Source organism: Hippoglossus hippoglossus, chromosome 1 (genome assembly GCF_009819705.1).
Source record: "Hippoglossus hippoglossus isolate fHipHip1 chromosome 1, fHipHip1.pri, whole genome shotgun sequence".
NCBI lineage: Eukaryota > Metazoa > Chordata > Actinopteri > Pleuronectiformes > Pleuronectidae > Hippoglossus > Hippoglossus hippoglossus.
Window position 1 is genome coordinate 16,621,647 of NC_047151.1, and position 22,762 is coordinate 16,644,408.

At 43.1% G+C, this 22,762-nt stretch overlaps 1 protein-coding gene across 2 annotated transcripts in view; it reads left to right on the forward strand.

Annotated features, from left to right (window-relative positions):
- zcchc7 (zinc finger, CCHC domain containing 7) overlaps nucleotides 1-22,762 on the forward strand; it is a 47,400-nt gene that overhangs the window by 8,071 nt on the left and 16,567 nt on the right. For both annotated transcript variants that reach the window (XM_034593907.1, XM_034593915.1), the window contains exons 4-6: nucleotides 20,695-20,747; nucleotides 21,134-21,271; nucleotides 21,371-21,541. In XM_034593907.1, coding sequence (XP_034449798.1) covers nucleotides 20,695-20,747; nucleotides 21,134-21,271; nucleotides 21,371-21,541 — 362 coding nt within the window. The remainder of the gene's footprint in view (nucleotides 1-20,694; nucleotides 20,748-21,133; nucleotides 21,272-21,370; nucleotides 21,542-22,762) is intronic.

Genomic DNA, 22,762 nt, shown 5'->3' on the forward strand with positions numbered 1-22,762 from the left:
TGGAAGGGGTCTTAAAGTGGGAGGGATGGGGGGGGAGGATTTTTTTTTTTCATTAAAAAAAAAAAGAGGAAATGAAAGCAAGGAAATTTTAGGGACGAGCCTTGACCGTCTTGAGCTGTGCCCCAATTCTACTACACACTAGTTCTAAGGGGGTTTTAGGTGAAAAAAGGGGAAACATTATATTTTTCTTACTGTTATAAACCTCATAGAAATACCAAAACCAAATATTAATTGATTCTTGGAAGAATTGTCTGAAGTCTGGAATATATTATACCTCAGTGCCTCCCTGCCTCAGTGTGGATCATTGATATGTTTTAATTGTTTCACAAGCTGAATTTATTTCATCACAATTAAATATATTGTTGTTTATTTTAAGTCCGTCGTGCTGCAGTAAATATGGACGTGCACTATTTACCCCTGCTTACCCTGGTTGAAGAGCGTTTGTTAAACACACAGTGCCTATAAGTGTGAACCCTTCATTGGAAAAGAAATGATGTATTTGTGACCTGTTTTATAAGATTTTCTCCTTATGGTTGAGAGGTAGGGAAGTTAGAAATAGTTAATGGCAGTTAAAAAAATTACTGGTTTTAGTCTTTTCATGGTTAAAAAAGGAACAAATATCACTTCCGCCAAATTCACCGAAATGAGTACACGTTTATTAAATAAACCAAAAGAGCAGTAGGTTTTATCAAGTCCCTCCATCCCTGTCATTTTAATATACTCAAAACAATATGTACTGTATACAAAAATAAATTTGGAAATTTTTTGGAGATAGAACTAAATCTACTTTTCTCATAGGAAAGGACATTCCTATTGCTACAAAACAGCCAAGTAAAATTTGCCAACAAACAAAAGCACATCACCATATACTATATAATTATGAGGTTATAGAACTGGGACACAGTTTTGATAATCTCTACTCTCTGCTGGTGAAGGGTTAATATGGTTTCAAATAGATTGGATAAGAATATGGTCTGAATTATAACCAGGACTATTTTCTTCTGCTCCTTTTATTCTTAAAAGAAACGCGAGAAAAGTCCAATGTGATGTCACTGATATTTGCCTGGTTGAATTTGACAGTAACCGTTGCATCCACAGCCTATAGGCCTGATGGATGGATCTAAAGATGGTATTCTGTTCTTTATAGGCTATGTTGTGTGTTGACTCCTGCCTCGCTTTGTGTTTGAACCTTTAGTGTTTGTTTGTGTGTGTGTCTGTGTGCGTAACAAGTTCGCACAGGAGTGACTAATAGTATTTGTACGCCAAAACCCCATCTCAGCATCACCATCAAATCACATTCACTACACTTAGTCTCCCCCTCTCCCCCGCAGAAATTGAATCCCTTCATCCTCTTTCTCGGTCTCTCCCTCTCTCCCCTACATGGTGTCACTTGTTCACATACTTTTACAATCGAATCTTTTCTCGCTCCCTCACAATATGTTTTTTATCAAATGCATGGAGACACATACACACACATGTCACAGCCCGAGTGGCTATCTTGTCACCTGGCTGTAAAGAGGCAGCTGCCGGTGGGTTAGATCTGTAGAGACACTGGATAAGGAGAAGAGAAAAGATAGTAGAGAAAAGGGGGATGAGCGAGGGCCGCCTGCCTGTCCGGCAGCCATGCAGCAGCAGCGAGATGGAACAAGAGAGGAAAAAGCAGGGCTTCCCAAAATCCAGCTCAGTGCCTCTCCCACCCGGAGAGGTGTGTGTGTACATGCCTGTGAATGAATACGGGGTGTAGGCGGGGTTCGCTGAAGCTAAACTTGAATCGTAAGTGGTTAAACTTCACTCAGTGGTCACACTTTTTCTTTTTTTCCCCTTCTTTTTTTGTCCCCTCGGTCTTGGTCAGTGCTCACCAAACTTTGCTCGAGGCTTAGAGTCAGCTCTGGCTCACTATCAGGGTGGCCGATCACATCAGAGTGTGTCAGAGTGTGTGTGTGTGTGTGTCTGTGTCTGTGTGTGTTTCACTAAAAGTCCTTCGAGAAGAAGAGTGTGTTTGTACCAAAAGGTTAGCTAGCTCTCTCCCAGAGGAGGAAGGTAAGCTCTGCTCTTCTCTGCTCTGCTCTTCTATTCTCTGCTCTTCTCTTCTAAAGAAGCCGTGGTGCGAGTGTTTTCTCTCCGGAGCTTCATGTGTGTTCTCTTCAGACCTCAGTTGGCCTTTGTATATTTTCAGGTGTGTATCATTGTTAGTTAAATGCCACTGTACAGTTCAGAACAAGTGAAATATGGATTTAGTTTGTGTTTGTGCTCTGATTATGAGTGAAAGTGTGTGTTTATGTTCAGGGCATCGGGATTATAAAATAAGATTACAGTGGCATGTTGGTTGCCACACTAGGCCTGTGTGTGTCTCTGTGTGTGTGTGTGTGTGTGTGTGTGTGTCTGTGTGTGTGTGTGTCTGTGTGTGTGTTGTGGGTGTGTGGGTGGGCGGGTAGGCGCTGCAGAAGGGAGGCATGGATAGGATCAGCTCTTATCTTGGCTGCCCAGTGCCACACGAGGTGTAACGCCACACCCACACTACCACACAGTGTGTTTGAACAGACACACACACACACAAATACACACACACGCACACACACACACACACACACACACACACTCACCATGTAATCGCTGTGCCATAGTTTGACTTGTATTATCCAGTTTTTACAGCGGTCATGCAAATTAGATGAGGCTACTCAGTACGCCTAATATTGGCGCGTGCAAAATAAATCGTATAAATTCAGTTGTAATCTGGAAAATGAAACAGCAGTTTGTTAGTGGGCTGCAGCCTCCGTTATGTTGTGTCCTTTCAGTTTCTTTGTGTCTCAACGTCAGAAAAAATTTGGCCATTTGAAAAGATGTGATTTTGATATTAGTGATGATTATATTTGGCTGAAGATGACATTCGGTCATTTGCCTTTTTTTGGTTTGACGTGGTCATTAGTACGTGATGAGTACCGTGAACTCAACCTTCACTAATAGTATGAAGGAAGTGTCATTTTCTCATTTCACTCTTGTTACTCTTTTTAGTTCATGTCATCGCTGAACAGATTCACTGTCAATTCAGTTGCAGCTATTGTTTCATCCCTCTTTTAACCTTCCATAGAATTTCCCTGTGTTCTCCTCATGAAGGAGGAATTAGAAATTTTGCTCAACCCCGTAGGAATTTGAAGTAACACTTGAGTTTGTGTCCAAAGAAATCTGTGTGGAAGGACGGACAGCGGGGTTCAGCACCACACAGAGGAAGAGAAAGAGATGAGAGCGGGTAAGCCAAAGTGGAAGAGACAGGCCTTGAAAAGGAGCGGCCACGGTGTTGCTGTCAGTCAGGCCCAGTTTGTCTCCAGGCTAAGATCTCAGAACGGCTCGAACACGACGGGATCTCTGTCTGCACATCCAGCGCTGTCTGTCTGCGCCGCCCGCGTGTAGCTGATCTTTCCACAGTCGAACTCGCTCGTGGCGAAAAAAGACCGCCGATCTGGTTGCCACGCCAAGTTCTTTGAGTGAAATGAAACTGCTGTTAATCCCTTTGAAATTGGCAACATGTCGGCAACATTTAAATTAGTTTCTTCGGAAGCATGAAAGTTGTTAAATTTTGAGTTGTGATGATGTTGTGAAGGATCGGTTCTAAAATGAATTTGTGTTCATTGGATTGGTGTAAGGTTTTTCTTCATGATTCTGGTCAAATGTGAAACTGAACAATGTGATACAGGCCAAAAAGGTTTATTTTACATAATTCCCAAAATTACATTTAATAAGGTTGAATGTATGATTTATTTATCTCAACCATTTTCTTCCTCTCACTTTCAAATGGTAGATTTACCATCCTGCCCTTAGCTGTTGCAGACATTTTCTATATTTAGCCGTTGCTCTGTTGCAGAGAGGTCTCATGTCTCTTCTGCTTTGAAATGCAGACTTTATTTATTTCTGTGCATCTGGAAGGGATGAGACATCCTGTGTGAAAGTAATCATTGTCAAAATAATCTATGAAAATTTCTCTCTTTTTTTACTTGGAACACCCACAGACATCTGTGGTCGCTGCTGCAGGTGCTCATTTGTATTAAAGTTCACTGTTTGCTCTTTACAGTAAGTGACGGACAGCATTTAAATATAATCCAGTAGAAAGCAGTTTGGTTAAGTTAACACACGCACACACACCCACACACCCACACGTATCTCGGCTTTAGTTGCTTTAAAACTGGCATCCATCGGTCGATGGACAGCATTTAGGTTTTGATTTTAAGTTAAGTTTAACATTCTAATTATGATTTATATTATATATAAATATATATGTTTTATCTTATATATAAATCTTATCAAAGATGTTTATTATTGACTGTGGACTTGTCTAATATTTTCTGTTGTGGAAATGAAAAAACATTGTTGAGTGAAAGTGAAGGTGTGGTGTGAGGTTTGATGTTGTGTGTGTTGGGGTGTGAAGGTGTGTGTATATCCAAAGACAAGTTTGTGTGTGTGTGTGTGTGAGATGGTGTCTGCCTCACCACGCCTGAGGTGAACCCAATAACCGTGCCTGGGCCCACTGGAACACAGTTTCACCGTCTTTAGTTCCGAATAGAGAAAGAATGTGACGTTAAATGAAATAGTCTTCAACATGTTGCGGTTTTTATGTGCCGCTATTTTTTTTGATTTAAAAATATCAACTGTTCTGACAAAGGTGGCAGGCTGGTCAGGTATTTTAACAAATTTCTTTACTTTAGTGAAAGCGCACAACCTCACGTTCACAGTAACTGTAGCCCGGAGAAAGAGGTAATAAACTGGAGACCAGAGGGTCCCTACTGTAGTTTTGTGTGTGTGTGTGTGTGTGTGTGGAGAGAGAGAGAGGGGGGGGGGGGTTAGATTAGGGATCCTCACTCTTCTGCTTTAACCTTTATTTAACCAGGGTATCCCATTGAGAGCAAGAATCTCTTTTGTAAGGAGACCTGCAGCAGACATTGTGCCCTGAAGCTACAGGATAAGGCAGCTAGACGTGTACACACACACACACACACACACACACACACACACACACACACACACACACACACACACACACACACACACACTCATGTATGATTAAATAAAACTTCTAAAGCTCAACACCTTAATCCCACACTGCATGTGCTGCATGGTGGACAGCACATATGAGACTATAACAGTATTTTAAATATCACAGTATTGTATTTCTCTTTTTTTCTCATCTCCCCATCTCCCCATTTTCTCTTTCTTGTGCATTTTCCCCACCAGCAGACCTGAGAGGACAGGAGGGAAGGGACGAAGAGGAGACCAGTGGAGGGAAAAAATGTCAATTACAATTACCAATAATAATCATTATAATTAAGCAATCACTTAATAGGAAATCAAATTATTGTGGGGGGTGACAGAGAGACAGAGGGAAGTCCCGTGGGACTGTATTAATTTCTGCTCTTTTATTTGGCCGGAGAACTTTTCGCTTATTGTCTTTCCTTGGCTTTTGGGCAGGGAGGGGTCGTTGAGAGGGCTTTATTAACTGGTAGCCTAGGGTGGTGATATTTTTTTTTCTTTTTTGGGCAACAGAGGAGTTGAGGGGAAGGGGTTGGAGGGATATGTATTAATATTAATACGTATTTGGGATGAGGAACAGGAGGAAGAGGGGCGAGAGGGATGGGAGGTTGCGTGGGGGATGCAGCAAAGGCAGTAATGGATGGATCCACAAAATCACCCCTTCCCCATTGGCCTCGATCTTCTGAGAGCTGTTTTGCAATCAGACGTTCAGTTAAACAGTCAACAGGATAAGAGGGAGAACAAGAAACACACAAAAGACACACATTTAGGGTTAGAACACCCACTCCAGTATGCAAAGGGTTGCCTAATAATAGCGAGGCAATGTTTTTCACAAGGCCCCCAGAGGACGATGTGTGTGTGTGTGTGTATTTGGCAGTGTAGCACACAGACACACAAGTATGCCTGTTTAGCAGCTTCCTCTCCAGAGGCTCCTGGCAGTGTGTGCGTGGCCATTCCAAGGCTTCTCCCCATGTCTCTTAATTAAGGTGCTGTTCAGACAGAGACCAGCTGGGCCTGGTCTGGCCGAGCTGGCACTCACCACCATTTTAGTCAATCCCGCTCTTCCCTCGTCCTCCTGTCTTTTTCTTTCTATTTCCCTCCATCTTTTCTTTCCCTTCTTCATTGATTTATTTTCCGTTTCTTCTCTTGATTGAATTCAGATTCTTACAAATTGTCATGTACCCTTTCACCACTGTAATTCAATGCCTATACTCGACCTGTTTACGACACGTGTAAAGCTTAACTGGTTGACCTTTCCATTACACCTACCTTCAGTAAAGCAGTAATTAGGAGTCCCATTAGGATCAGAGAGATTTCCAGTTAATAGTCCCTTAAATACCAGGATTTACGTGTTTGGTATGGTGGAACGTGCTGAATACTCAAGCGGTTGTCAACGGAGATAAATGGCAAATCACAACAGTTAAGTCGGCAACTGTTTCTTTTCAGACAAGGCCCATATCTGGAAAAAGGTCATATATGTAAAAAAGATATGTAGCAGTGATAACACCAGTTGTTTGAAGAATCAGATTAACATTGATTTTCAGTTAGTTTCATACTATTCTTTCCTTATATTTACTATTCACCAAATATAAAAGCATTCGACCGCTTGTCTGATTTTGCTTCCGTGGTAACCTTTCCTTTTTGGCCTGTGTTGAATATTTCAGAAAAGAATACATGTGCGTGATATTGAATGAAAGGATTTTAATGCGGCTATGAGGGGAAAGTGATTCATCGGCGTGATCTCCTGCTGATTTTATAGACGAGCAGATACTGAGGGTAACTATACCCGCACCTTTCTTCCCCAAACCCTGCAGCTTCACCCCTCCCTCCCTCCCTCCCTCCATCCCTCCATGCTCCCACTCCCATTCCCAACCATCCTTCCATGCAACATGAGCGAACCCTGGTTACGTGGCACTTGCTACGCCCGGCCCTGTGGCTCGGGATTGATGCTGTAGGGTTGCCTCTGCTAATGTAGCTTCTTTCTGAGATTAGCTGGAGATGTCACACAGATGAGGGTGAGCACTGTGTCCTCGTTCTCCCTATTTAGACGTCCACCAGAGAGGCTTGATGTGTGAATGTGATATATGGTGGTTTATCGGTGGGGTAAGTTCCCTGTGTCGGATAAATAACCCAGAACTGGTCCGACTCGGTCACCTAACACATCTGTGTGCCTGTTTTTTAATAACATTGTGTCCGTGAGTGAAGTTTGTTTTTTGCTGGTGCGCGTGTCCCTGCGCGCACACACATGCCTGTGCATTAGCACACCTAGGCTGCCCCTTTATCCGAGGGATTATGGTTAAATGGAATGCTGAGATTCTGGCAGCGAGCGAGCGATAAAGCTGAAGTCGGCGTTGGGAGAGAAAATTAATTATTGAGGATAAAATCAGAGTGAAGGAGATAGTTACCGACTCGTTGGGGAGTTTAGTCATTGATATTTCAGCGCAGGCTTCCAGACAACACGCAGAGTTCATCACACCCTTAATGTGAGACCACTTTTGTGTGTTTCTGAGTGTGTGTGCATGAAGCTACGAGCAGGGCTTTGCTAAGTCTTAAAGGTACTGGTCAGACGGTATTTTGTGCAGTCTTCACATTCACTGATTAAGTGTTATTTTTAATCTGGATTAGCTGGAATGTCCTCAAGGTTTCCTCCAGCTCCAGGTTTCTCCTTCGAGTATTGAAACTTCACAGCGGTTATTCATTATTGTCTTGTATTTATCATCTAATCTGCAATTTATTTCTGAAATATGTATATATACTTGTTACTTTATTCATTTAAATCTGAACAAGATTTTCTGTCTTCCCAGAAAAAAAAAATCAATTTAAAAACAAATTAGAATTTTCTTTTTGTATTTGAGATAATCCTATTAACTCTTGATCAAGGTGGGTTTCTGAATTTCCGTGGCTACTGAATTAAAACGTATTAAATGGCAGCTACAGTAAATAAGAAATAGAAGTACTTTGTTTAGTTTTGCTACCTCTTAGCAGATTTAAATGTACTTAAAGCTAAAGAAAGATAGGTGTTTTTTTTATTATATATATTTGTTTCTACCCTTCAGAGATGTACGGTGTAATGATGAATTTGTTCTAAAACATGTATTTTATATAGGAAACTACGACGTATTGTACAAGTAAAGAAATTCAAGAAACTTCAAGTATATATTTTGGGTACACGAGGAAAGAAATCTGTGTTGAATGTTCAGACAGGTTGGGATTCAAGAAATGTACAGTAACAAATATCCAAACTGCACCAGCATTCAATTATATAATTTCATTGTTTTAATACTGTGTGATATTCTCACCGTCTACAAAATATTTTTTCTTAAGCAACACTCTACCACCACCTTGACGTGTGAGTCTGCTTTTTCTTATTCTGTGGTTTTGCTTTTATATTTTTCTTCTTTGTGCCAAGCTCTTGTTTCGCTAATCAGACCAAAATAAACCTAAATGCATAAAGTTGCAGTAGATTTATCGACAGTTCTTGCGTGTAACTATGGTTTTTACACCACGCATATGAAAATGAGCCAACAAATTGGACTGTTGTTTTAGATTCTTACATGGTCACTGCTAAAAACATCTGCTCCGAACAAATAACTGTCTTTGACCTTACCTACACATTTGTGTGTGTGTGCGCTCGCTTGTTTGACCGTGTGCATGTGCAGGTGAGCGCATGTCTGTCCTCTGACTGCAGACTGATCAATAGTAATTGGGTTGAGTGTCTCAAGCCTGTTTCTTCCCTTTGTACTGTGGCCCTTTTGTAGGCTGACACCGGGCCAGAAGAGAGAGGGGGACAGTGGGGAGGAAGAAAAGGAAGAAAGAAAGGGGGGGGGGGTTTAGAGAAAATGGCGGATGTTTGCAAGTCGACGAGCATGACCGACTCCCTCAACCAAATCTCCGGATATTTATTCAGCATTACTCACTAATCTAAAAAAATCTTCCTCCCTTTCTGTCTCTCTCTCTCCTTTCTTTTCATTCATGCTTCACACTGGAGTGATGTGTGTGGGGACACTGTAGGATGCTGTCTAAGAGTTATGATAAAACAGACGGATAACTTGTTCAGATATTAACAGGCTGCTCACCTCTTCGTCTCTTTCTCCTCCTCGCTTACAAACACACTCCCAGAGCATCTCTCCATTCTCCTCTGTTTCTTTTATGACTTCCATAAAAGCAGCGTGTGTTGTGTGAGGGCGGCGAGCTCCAGCGGTATTAGCAGGGAGGCATTAGGCATAAACTCTAAGGTATATTAAAGCAACGGCCCTGTTGTTCATATAAACACACAAATTCAATTTAGCCTGCCCCACGGGGAATGGGATTTCAGCAGCTACCGAGAACAAGAGGGAGGGAGGGTGGGAGAGGAGGCATGAGTATTGGATGAGGTAAGTCGAGAAGAGGTGGGATGAAGGGATCTCGGGCTGTGGAGAAGGCAAGGTGAGGGAATAAGAGAGAGAGGGCATTGAGGAGAAAGAGAAGCAGAGGTCGGGCAGAGATCCAGAGCTTGGCGTATGGGAGTGGCGTGGTGGCTAGTTGCAGGAATGCATTATTTTTGTTTTATTAGCTACCATGACGCAAGCACCTCTGTGTTTGTGTACGTGCGGGCATGCAGAGATGAACCACACACACACACACACACACACACACACACACACACACACACACACACACATGCACTCGCACTCAAAAACCCCACACCCTGGAAGGCAGAGGGGCTGCCAGTGTCTGCAGCACTGCACGCTTGGACAGAGCGTTCTGTGGGAAACCCTACAGTTATATTATTCAATCCAAATTCAAATGGGCTTGTCAGGGAAGCTCCTGCTTTTTATTACCTGTCAGAAAAACCAAGGGATGGACGGTGCAGAGGGGAGCAAATTAAACGACAGTAAATAAGACCCCTATCTCTCGACTCCCAACCCCCCCCCCCCCCCCCCCCCCCCCGCCATTCTTCCCTTCCTCCCTGCACGATATTTTGGAGACTCTGACAGCATGTGTTTGTTCGACTCCATCTCTAGTTTACCTTTCTTTCACCTGCCAATCAGATGCAGGAAGGCCTAATTATTTTGTTCATCACTGAATACCATCTCCTGTCACGATGGAATCGACTGAGCCAAGCACTGGATTTGATATTGAAGGAAAAGTCGGTCAGACGTTCATTGGGAAATTGAAGGAAGGAATGAACGGAGAAGGGGGGGGGGGGGGAGAAAGCCATAAGGATGAACCGTGCATGTGGAGAAGTGATGGCTGAGTGTGGTATATCCTCACACACCCTGAACACCCCAAACAGCTTCGTCCCGTCAGCCAGGCATAACCTCTGCCATCTGTCCATCCCTCCTTCTCCTCCTCCTCCTCCCTTCCTCCTCTCTCCTTTTCAACCTCTTCCTCCTCTCCCCCCCAGAACCTTCCTGGAGAAATCAAACTTTTACCCACTCTCACTGTCAGATGGCATTCAGAGAGATGTGGGGTGTTTACCTTGAGAGTCAAAGGGATGTTCCACTACCTGTGACCAGAGGAGGAGTATAGGAGGGTCAGCGGCCGAAGCTTGAATTCTCTCAATTCATATTGAGCATCGACAATGTGGATTTAATCAGTGCCGTCTATTCTTCTCTCACACACACACTCATCACTAATCTTTAGTCACTCGAGAGAACTGGAAAAAAGGCTGAATGCCACAGTGTAGCCAGTTACCAGGTTCAACCCGATTGTGTGACTTCAGTATTCGTATCTGCTGCATTTCAATATCTTCAATGACTGGTACTTTTTTGGTCTGAGCTTCATAAATCAACCTTCAATTATCAGGCTTCCTCATACTTTCACACACACTCCCTCAACATATTTGTCAATATCAACACTGATCACCACATTATGATCGATACTTTCCTGAAATTGGTAAAATCACGAGATTCATTCAAACACACACACACACACACACACACACATATACGCACACACACTCTCTCTCTCACACAGACTCACACACACACACTGACATAGGCCACATTTGTGTAGACAGACTGGGTAAAAACAACCTAACTTGGTCTTTGGGAACAGAAATGTCCTACGAGTTTGTTTGTATAGAGCGGGGAGGTGAGATCCGTTCTGAGATCTGATCACGAGACGCATGTGGGGCCACATTTTAATGTCAGGTGTGAACGCACGCACTCAAAGCAGTCCACTTGTGATCAGATCACAAAACTACCAGGTGTGTTCAGGGGCCTGGGTGGTCAGTTCTCAAATGCGTCCTCGATGCGTCATGGGTGTCCACAAGCTGTCCACTTGTGATCAGATCATCTGAAACGAATGTTAACACCAGGTCTGAGCAGGGCCACACAGACTGTGAAAAAAGGGCCAGACTCTAACTGGGCATAGTTTGGTTCATGGTCAGAACTTAAAACCCCCGAGCCCACCAGGGCCTCCCAATATTTTTGACAAATGCTATTAACAAATGATGATTTAAAGACCTAATCTTTAGATGACTTATTAGCATAATAATAATAACTAGTTGCAGTCCTAAATGGGTAATATTTTTTTTGTTTCCATTCTCTCACAAAACTGCTGCCAACTTCCAAATTTGCCAGGTAAAAAGGAAAGCTGGATGCAGTTATGAACTGTATTCGAATCAGGCGATATGGGAGCCATATTAGGAGCTCCACGTCTAATCCTTTATTGTTCTTTGTCTGTCCTCTGTCCCACATAGGGGCCGCTCTAATTAAAGACTAATAATTGTATTGTTTTATAAAGCCTACAGAGACAGAGATTCTGCTCTTCAATCATTCACTCTCTCTAATGTACCCTGCCCATGGAGGGCTATCTCGCTTTATGAAGTCTAGAACACACTGTGAGTGACTGTTTTGGGTGGGGGTGGGCGGGTGCGTGCGTGCGTGCGTGCGTGCGTGTGTGCGTGTGTGTGTGTGAGAGCTGTGCGGCATACAGTAGGAGGAAGAAGGAAAAAGCCAAATCTAAATTAAAACTTTAAAGCACCATTATTTAATTACCCCAAAGGCTGAGGATTTGAAGGATTGAAGTGTGTGTGTGTGTGTGTGTGTGTGTGTGTGTGTGTGTGTGTGTGTGTGTGTGTGTGTGTGTGTGTGTGTGTGTGTGTGTGTGTGTGTGTGTGTGTGTGTGTGTGTGTGTGTGTGTCTGTGTCTCCTCATGCAAATGTTTGCTTCTGTCCAGGATTATTTCAGTTTTTCAATTTGCCCTTTCTCGTGTGTGTGTGTGTGTGTGTGTGTGTGTGTGTGTGTGTGTGTGTGTGTGTGTGTGTGTGTGTGTGTGTGTGTGTGTGTGTGTGTGTGTGTGTGTGTGTGTGTGTGTGTGTGTGTGTGTGTCCACAGTGTAACCCTTTTATTGGTTGCCCTCTCTTGTTGCCCCTCCTTCACCTCTACCCTTTCCACTGACACTAACACACACACACCCATGCATGCTGAAGCGCCCGCAGATAAAAAGGCATTATGTTAAATTCCACTTAATGACAAATTTTTAATTTGGGGAACAGATTCCGGTGAATGGAGCTTAATTACCGGGGCCAAAGATCCCTCAGAAAAATAACCCCCACGATGTGCCCAACCTGCCCGATAATGGAGCGCTCCACAAATACCTCAGATAAACCACCAGCGTTTATCTACCCCTCCCTCCCCCGCTTTCTCTCTCTGTATAATAACAAAAATAACAATCATGAAAATTCTATCTGCCTCCCAGCCCCCGTCACCCCACTTCCCTCTCCCGCCTTTCCGCCCTCCCGCCCACTGCCTGGCTCACTCCCGCAGGAGGAAATTCATCAAAATGAAATTGAGGTTGCAACTCACTGGTTTTATTAAAATATATTTGCCCCTTTCAGATGTTGTGTGTTGGTGTGTTTCGCTTTAGAAGACAAAAGGGACACCAGCAATAATTTGGTCAGTGTTATCAGCGTTTTTTATTTGTCGGTGTACACAAGTATGACTATGGCCTTAATACACAAACACTTGTTGCCTGGTAGGCTGCTCTGCCAACGTACTGCATTAGGATAACACTTAAAAAGCACCTTGATGCAAATGGGCACATGGAATAAAACATGGGGCCAGTGATACATTAGAATGACTTTTTCCAAATGTGGATGACTATATAAAATTGTACTCTTTTAAAACTTTCAACTCACAAGTATAAATGGGATAAACTTCGGTTGTGACAATTTTCTTTATCACTTTGCCTTAGAAGATTATCCGTAATTCAGAGATAGATCACTTAAAACAAAGAAGCAACAAATCCTCACACATTTTAGAAGCCTTGATACAGTAGATTTGACCTTGTTTTTCCTTTTGAAAATACACAAATGATTAATTGATGTCTAAAAAAAATTCCATAATTAATTATTTTCTAAACGAATGGTTGGGTTTCTACAATTTAACTGCGAGTCATCTTGAATTATAAACATTTTAATATTATTGTTTTGTATTATGATGGATATCAAATGTGCGCAGGCTATATCCAAGAGCGGGTTTATTAAGTCCTGATTTCACAGCCCTGATTAGTTTTTGTGATCTTCAGGTTGATTTCATGTTCAAAACCATTCAAGTCAAAGTCTGTTTTAATCTGATTCTGACTCGTCGTTTGATCAATATGACTGTAAAATTGCCCATTATCGAAAATCTTTATCTTTTGTCCTTTTTAATGTGTCATTGGCACAACCCATCCAAGCATGTTTAGGGAAAGTAAAAAAATCGGATTTTTTGAACATGGATGGATGATCGGTGAGACCAGCAGAACTGGTCATGTGTCAGGACTGAGTGTTTAATTAGAAGCACTCTGATTATCAACAGATAGATTGTGATACATTTTGCTCCTGAATTGAACAACTACATGAAACGCGCAGTTAACGGATATTAAAAAGACTCAATGATTACCTGTCTTTTGTCAACCCTGCAGACTGGTTTTGAATAACTTGAACAGGATTCCACTGTAATCTCTCTCTCTCTCTCTCTCTCACTCACACACACACAAACACACACACACACACGGCATCGCTCACTTTTCTTGGCCTTCTCTGGTCCCTGTTGTTGTGTACCCTGATTGGACCATGTGGTTGCCATGCGGTTGCCAGGCCGCGCCCCTGCTGTGTGGTAATTGGTGTCTGTGGTGTTGCCGCGTGGCGACGGTGCTTTGACTGACAGGTTTGGCCACCTGCCCTGCCCCGGCTGCCAACATGGCGTGGAAGGGGGTGAAGGGGAATGGGGGAGGAGGTGGCACGGGCTGGCAGGGGTGAACGCTCAACATGTCACGGGCTGGAGGGTGGAGGGGGGGGGGTTTGGATAACGAGGGACCGCTGCGATGAAATATGTGATGGCCGAACACAGGGCCGATTCAACAGGGACCAGGGTGATGGCATCTGCTTGTATTTCACTTATTCACCAAGCTGCAATTGAAAAAAATATGGTAAAATCACCTCATTTTCTCATTAAACCTTAGCTTATAAAAAATTCTCTGTTTTACACAGTATGTCTTCTATGCTCTTGTCGTAATCAAGACCGAGTTCTGCTGCCCAAGGTTGTTGGACTTTTCTAAACATAGCTCACTTGAGGCCAGTGAGACGAGAACAGGCTAAACAAACTCTAAATATGAAATGTTTGTAATGTTTTTGTTCATGTCGTAATATTTGTGCTCACATTAACAAACTGTTAAAAACATCAGGGTTTGGGCCTTGAGATAATTGTCAGTATCTTGAAGCTCTTTTTTTTTTACCTCCGCCAAGGAAGTTATGTTTTCACGACTTCACGTCTGTTTGTCTCTTACTTACACAAAAACTACTAAACCAATTTCGACAAAACATGGTGGACATATGTGGTAAGGGTCAGGGAAGAACCCATTCAATTTTGGTGTTGATCCTGATCAGGTGGCGTATCCAGGGATTTTGTTTTTCTTTGACATTATGAGATAGGGTGTATTTTGATGTTTTCACCAATTTCCAAGAGAACAATTCATGGATCTGTTGGGCCTTGGCGGAGGTATGCGCTCTACTGAGTGCTATTCTAGTTTCATATCTGTAGCCCTCAGAGGTGTTTTTCCTTTTTTCCAGACAGTTGGACGATTTCCCTCTTGTGAATGAAGCAAGTATTTGGAAATGGATTTTAGTTGTTCCTTGGCGGTTGGACTCTTTGTCTCACCTTCTGTGTCTAACAGAGAGATCAGTGCAGGCAAAGAAATAGCATGAAATGAAGCTAAATGAAATCTGCTGCTTTAATCTATAATGGGCCTGTAAAGCTATTGATCTATGTCCTGCATGGTGAACATCTATACACACTCTCATGCACTCCGACAGTCTATCTCTCTCCCTCTTGGTCTGCATATCATTTCATCCTCTCTCTCTCTCTCTAATTTGCCCCCCACTCCTCCACTGTCTTCCACCATTAATTCCTCAAGCCCTTCCTCTGTACCTGGATGCTGTTCACTGTCCAGCGGGCTTCAGACTCTGCCAGCCTCTCTTTTCTCGTGTTGTAATGTGATCGGCCCATTCATTTTCAACACCTCCTCCTCTTCCTCTCTTCCTAAACCCTCTCATCTCTTCCTCTCACTTGTCCTCCTGCTCTCGTTGCTTTTGTGTTTTACACCCTCGACCAGACTTTAATGTCACACAAAAGAGCGGAGTTGAAGAAAAGCTGCTTCTCTGCGTGCGTCTGACTTATCCAACCTTTTGGTGTGTTTAACCTTGCAGAGGGCAAGGTTCTAGGGCAAGGGTGATGTCACAAAGGAAGCATTTTTTTTCCAACACACACACACACACACACACACACACACACACACACACACACACACACACACATACACAGAGCTTGCACACTCCCTCCCACCCTCACCATTGTCATGTATAGTGTTGCTAATCCGGCCCTGTCGCTTCAGTATCAAACATAACCTCTATTTGGGGGGCAAGGCCTCTCTTTCACTCCCATTTTGTGTGTGCGCGCTGGTTGGTGTGTTAATGGGCCCGGTCAACAGCGTGGTACAATGGGCGGGCTGGCTGGGGATGCCTGTTTAAGTGTCAGGACAGGGAAAGAGGGAGAGGGGCAAGGCAGGCCAAGACCAAGGTTTTGATGTTGCTAAGACAGAGGGGAGAACAGCTTGTCGATGACACACCACACACACGGCTAAGGAAAGTGGTTTGTAGCTACAGTCAAAGGTTGTTGTCAGAAACGACTGACATATTAAAGGATGGGTGTGTACCTCAACGTTCTCAATCCCGTCCTTGGGTTATCAGACTCAAACCGCCCTGTCTGGACCTTGTCCCGTGAGAAGGATGTTCCTCATGGTCCCCTAACATTTCTGTGTGTGTGTGTGTGTGTGTGTGTCTCTGTGTCTTACCCCAGGAGAGCCGGGTGTTCATGGTTCATTAGCCACACGTACACTTCCGTTCTGTTCTCACTGGTACAAGGGACAAATTCAAAGCGCGCACACCCACACACACACACACACAGGCTCCCCCTCACACACGCTCACCCACACCCAATTCCTCTGTTTTGTTCTGTTCTGCCGGCTCTGATGAACTGGCACGCAGCCTCCTCCCCTCTCCTCCTCATCTCCTAGTAATCAGGGTACCTATGAGACTGACAGGTAGCATCTGTCGCCTTCTCTCCCTTGATCCTTCTCTCCCTCTCTGCTTTTCTTCGTCTCCCCCTCTTCTTCACCATTGTGTCGAATTCCCCTCGACGGCGGAGTGATGTGATAATGTGCGAGTTGTCCCGTAGAATCGAAATATGTGAAAACCGGCAACTGGAATGTGAAAGAATATTTTTCGAAGATTTTTAGGAGAGGACTCCGACACAGTTGGAGACTCTGATGTTTTTGGTCACATCTGTTATCTGTTGTCGTTTTACAGAGCGGCTGAGGCTTTGTTCCATGGCTCCTCCAGTCCGCTTATCGAAGTGTCCTTGAGCAAGATACTGAACCCCAAATTGACTCCGATGGTTAAATTGTAGTGTAAAGCGCCCTGAGCTGTTATTAAAACTAAAAAGCACTACATAAATAAGTCCCATTACTATTTACAATCTTTAGAGTGCTAGGAAGACTTTGCCATTGGATCTTTTAAAATGTAGCATTTGCAGTCAACATGGCGGAGGCCTCTCGAGTGCGTTCAGCTGCTCGGTGAAGCTGCTGCCATCTGCTTATTCAGCTCCAGACACCTTCAGATCTGTTGGGCCACGATGGAGTGAGCGGCTCTGATGGTTTGGTCTTGAACAGGGCCTCAAGGATGATTAGCATATTTTAACCCAGCGTACAGACAACGGCAACCCCCCCCCCCCCAACCGCCCTCTCCTCTTTTCCACCTCCACCCCCCATGTGTTTGATTCCTCGGCCGTGACAAAGGCTTCACCCTTTATCCGTGTGTGTGTTGGTGAGATGGGGGGCCCTTAGATTAAGGGAAAGCTTCCTGCTCTTTATTTGTGGAGTCCCCCCAGGAGACGCTTTGGGAATGACTTTCGTCGAGTCACTAACACACGCACACATGTTCACTTCTACACGCACACCTTTCACCCCTGCCTTTTATTCAAGCTGCCCATTGACTGGGTGCTGGTTGTTGTGTAACACCAACTACCCGTGCACACACACACACACACACACACACACACACACACACACACACACACACATGCACGCTTACACACACACACCCCACGAGGCCCCCCACTCTGTTAACATTAGGTGAGAGCTGCGGAGTTTCCCTGCACACAAAATTAAACCGAAGAAGAACTACACTAGAGTAACTCTTACTCTAGACTGACTGTAGAAATACATGCAACTCACATTCATATACATTCTCCTAGTAGGTGGAAAACAGTGGTACTCTACATATTACATTTAAAGGCATCAGTGAGGTACAAACAACAACAGGGGAAAGTATTCAACTGGAAATAATGACATGAAACCCTACGTTTGCATACCAACAGGGCTGTGCTGATTGGCTGAGATATATTATGTCTTTTTTTTTTTTATACACAACACCTCTGAAAACAAAACAACATGAGAAGGCAGATGGAGCTGGTGCCAACAAACAACTCAATAACAGTATCGCGTGGCAGCTGTTTGTCTATACACTATCAGATATTTCATAATGCAAAGTTATCTGAACTTTGTTAGCCAGTGGTCGGCATTTCTGGATGTAACATGACAACCATCTATTGAACCAACTGAAAGGGAATCATCTTAAGGAGTATGCCCAGTCGATACAACCCCACTCATCTGTATCTCATGAGGTCTCGAAACAAAAAAACAAACATCATCAGAGCAGTATGAAAAAATCTGAGCAGTAGAAAAGATAAGATACAAACGTTAAACGGATGGATAGAGGGGACTGAGACGTTCACATTCCATCTTCTTATATGGTTCAGTTCAGCACATGATCAGCTAGTGTCTGTAATGCAATATTATGTTGTAAAAGGTGCAAATAGATTCATATCAGGTTCATATTGTCCAGATATTCTCAAAAACAAATTTCGAAAGAGAGAAGAAAGAAAGACTGCAAAAATTGAATTGTGATGTTTCTGGGATGATCTTCTGCCACTTTGGAAGCTGATCATGATGAGCTCATCCAGCCAAACAATTTTAACATCAGCATCATATCGCTCTAAAAGACACTGAAATATTTGGATATTCGAAAATACCAATAATAACCCGTCGTTCTCCATTTCAAGGTAGACTCATCTATTATGCTGACGGAAAGCTGAAACATTGATTGGTCAATCATCATAAAATTGAAACCGTTTTGATAATGGGTTAAATGTTTTTCTACTTGGGAAAATGAGTAGATACGAGAAATTTGTCTAAACTACGTTTCAGGAACTGTTAGACTCTTTTGCTTTAAGCTAAACCCTCAGCCTTAAGTACATTTAAATGTTTCTATCTGGGAAAAATACACCAACCCAGAAAGCCCCAAAATGAAACTAAAAGTAAAATTCACCTAAAGTAAAGTCATAAGTTGTCATACGACAGTGGCACTGATTTGCTTGCATTTGTGCATGTGTGTTTTTTGGAGGTGAAGGTCATGGCGGAAAGAAGCCCCATCCAAACAGCAGCCATTTTAATTTGTTTGACAGGGAAGAGAGGTGATAACCTCCCACAGCAGCCGCACACCCCCGGAGGGGGGGGTTAAAGAGAGGTAGAAAACAAGGAGAGAGAGAGAAAGCGAAAGCAAAGGAAGGAGGGCTGAGCAGAATTACGATAAGGGGCTGGATGGAGAGAGTCGGGGAAAAAGGAAGAGAGAGAGAGAGGTGGAAAGGAGAGCGTAATATTTGATTATGGCTCAAGGCTGTATGTTTGTCCAAAGGCTAAAGACTGTCAACCAGCTAATCGCAGGGGTCGATGCGAGGGTGTGTCTGCATGTGTTTGTGAAAGCATGTGAGGCTGTGCGGGTCATTGCTATGAGCACATAATTTATGCTGTGTGTGTATGTGCGTGTGTGTGTGTACATTTTGACTTCTGGATGTCAGTTACAGTTCTGTGGGCCTGAGGAGAATACAGTGGTCTCCCTCAGGGTGCTGTTAGTGCCACTCTCATACAGATGTGCTGCGCTGCCACTGTGTCGTTTTCTCTCTCTCTCTCTCTCTCTCTCTCTCTGTGTGTGTGTGTGTGTGTGTGTGTGTGTGTGTGTGTGTGTGTGTGTGTGTGTGTGTGTGTGTGTGTGTGTGTGTGTGTGTGTGTGTGTGTGTGTGTGTGTGTGTGTGTGTGTGTGTGTCCTTCTCTTACAGGAAACTGATCTTACTCCTCAGGGTTTAGACTTCTTTACCGGGCTGAATATTATCTAGAATGTATCAGTTCTTGTTTTTATTGACTCCTGGTTCCATATCTTGCCATATTGTTAAAGTAAGAAAAAAACAGTTGAATGCAAAAATAGATTTATAATTTAGCTAAATCTATTCACAGACATTTGTCTTACTTAGTCACACTTATGAGTCTGGCTCTGCTCTGAATTGATGCTTGTAAATCCACTTGAAGTAATCAGCACATTTAAAAAGCATATTTCACTACTAATCCAACACAAGACAAAAAATAAAAATGGCAGCACAGTCACACTCCTCAACCTGGGAAAGATACAGAAGAGCTTTTCATTGACCTATACATTACATTTGTAAATTCCTCTACTTTTGTCGTATGTGGAAGTACTGGATTTCATATTTTGACAAATATCTGAACACTGCCTGACATTTTATATCTTAATCTCTCAACATGTAAAACTATCCAGAGTTTCTTTAGATTCAAAATGAGGAAACAAACTCAGATTTGCACAGTTTTAAAACATAATTCATGGCAGTCATATACCAAGGAGGTGCAAATGTTAAGGTCCAAGTCCTCCAACACAGTCATGCTGTTTGAAAGGGACAAGCAATAAAAGTGCCCCTTACACCGATCAGACAAAAGTGACAGCTCAGCGAACAATAAACTTTTACACTCAGATGGTTTTATCCAAAGCGACTCAATGAAACACAATGTGTTTCTTAAAAATGGAGAAGTGATAAATGGAGTGGCACTTCATTCCAATAATGTGTGTAGTTCTGCCTCCCACGCACTTTTGGTTCTGAATGTTTTTCCTGATTTGTTATATGTACTAGATAAGACCCATTGAGCCTTTTTAATATAAAGCTGCATATTGGCAAACATAAAAAAATAACATGCAATGAATTTCACAATATTTTAAAAATGCATTTTTTTTTCTTGTCCTGCCAGATGCTGAAGAAGAGAAGCAGAGCACCTGGGTGGTCTCCGACAAGGACAAGGACGTAAGTGGCAATGAGCTTTATAGTGTGTAAAATACAGTGTGTTCTATGACACTTTGACGTTTTACTAAGTAGTTTGTGCTTATTAAAGACTTATTCTGTATACAAGTGTAAAGAAAGTGCAAGCATATTCAAGGAGTCAAAAATGTTATATTTGTCTCATATATATTAATATATTACTATTGTATTGTGCCAAGTGGTTGATTAAGGTCTATATAAGATTATTAGGTTATAGTAGCAATACGTGAGAAGCGTCACATTTCTATAAAGAATATTTGCTGTAATTAGAGGGTATTGCTGTAATATGTGATTTATAGACTAACATCCAGGTTACTCCATTGAGCCTGAACAACGTGACGTTAATGAGGAGTTAATAATCCATGTTTCAGGCTCAGATCTTCAACAAAGACAAGGGTGCCAGGATAGTGACGCAGCGGGTGCCCAACAGATACTATACTAACAAGAGCGTCCAATGTAGAAACTGCAACAAGACCGGGCATCTCTCCAAGAACTGCCCCGAGCCCAAGGTCAGTTCCACCACACTTTAAGCACAATGATGAGCACAAGTGCGTAAAACCACTAACTTGTGTCTTTTTGTGTATATTTGTGTGTGCGTGTGTTTACAGAAGTTGACGTCCTGCTACCTGTGTGGCACCCCCGGCCACATGGCCATTGAGTGTCCCTATAAGCACTGCAACAACTGTGGCTTACCGGGTCACCTGTACGAGTCCTGCAGCGAGAGGCCGTACTGGCACAAACAGTGTCATCGCTGCAGCATGAAGGGACACTTCTTTGACGTGAGTGTAGCGTCCTCTTTTATGAGGTCTGCATATTTACTAAGAAAACCAAGCATGCCTTCATCACAGCAAACGGTAACACATGGCCAAAAGTGGCAAGTAATAAATATAAATAATAATATGCTGCTAAACAATGTTTAATGCTGAGACTGGAAAAGGGTCTCAGCATTAAACATTCAAATTAAGCTGGGAGCACACTATCATGTAAAGAATAACGGTGGGCTACAAAATCCAACCATGTCGAACCCCCGATACATAGTGGGACGCGTGTGTGTCCATTTTGGCACGTAGTCTATTTAACACAGTAGAATTCAACCCCATATAATGGGGACAAACTGGAACATGTGAGGTAAGTGATGAAGGATAATTTAGTTAAACACATTGATTGAAATGCATAGAAAAGATATGGAGGTGCGTGTGTGCGCACTGCAGCCTGTAATCAAGATGAAGACGAGGCACCAAGCATATTTATAAAGTTTGCACCCTGCTTTTATTTCTTTCCTCTTTTCCTCTCACTTACTTGTCCCCTTCTTCTCCCTCCCTTCCCCTCCTCTCCCCCACTTTCTCTCCCAGTAGTAATGAGTGACCGGGGTCAGCACACGCTGCTGTTCACATTAATTGATACACTTCAGCAATTACAGCTTATTTATGTCTCTGCCATGCTGCATATTCCAGCTGTGGACTCGTGTGTGTGTGTGTGTGTGTGTGTGTGTGTGTGTGTATTGACACTGAAGGGTGAATCTAATGACCATCAATGACAATTATCCCACCGCAACGTTCATTACCTTGCCCATTTACACTAATGCCATAGAATGGAAAACCCTGTGTGTATGTAAGGGCCTGTCTGTACTCTCTCTCTCTCTCTCTCTCTCTCTCTCTCTCTCTCTCTCTCTCTCTCTCTCTCTCTCTCTCTCTCTCCGTCAGTCATGTACTGTTCTCTGTGTAATGGATGAGTAACCAGGTGAACACCAGAGGGAGAGGGGAGACCAGGGCACAGCCCTCTTTCGTTCTTTCTTTCTTTCTCTCTCTCGTTTTCTCTCTCACCTATTCTTCCTCACCTCTTCGTCCAGATTCTCTTGTCCACCCCCCCACACTGTCTTTTGAATATCATTTTCAGCAGCAAACAAAGGTGCATAGTTGTGTGGTATTATAATTACCCTTTTCTTGGAACGCATAACTCCCCCCCCCCCCCCCTTACACTCACAAATTACACTGTATGTC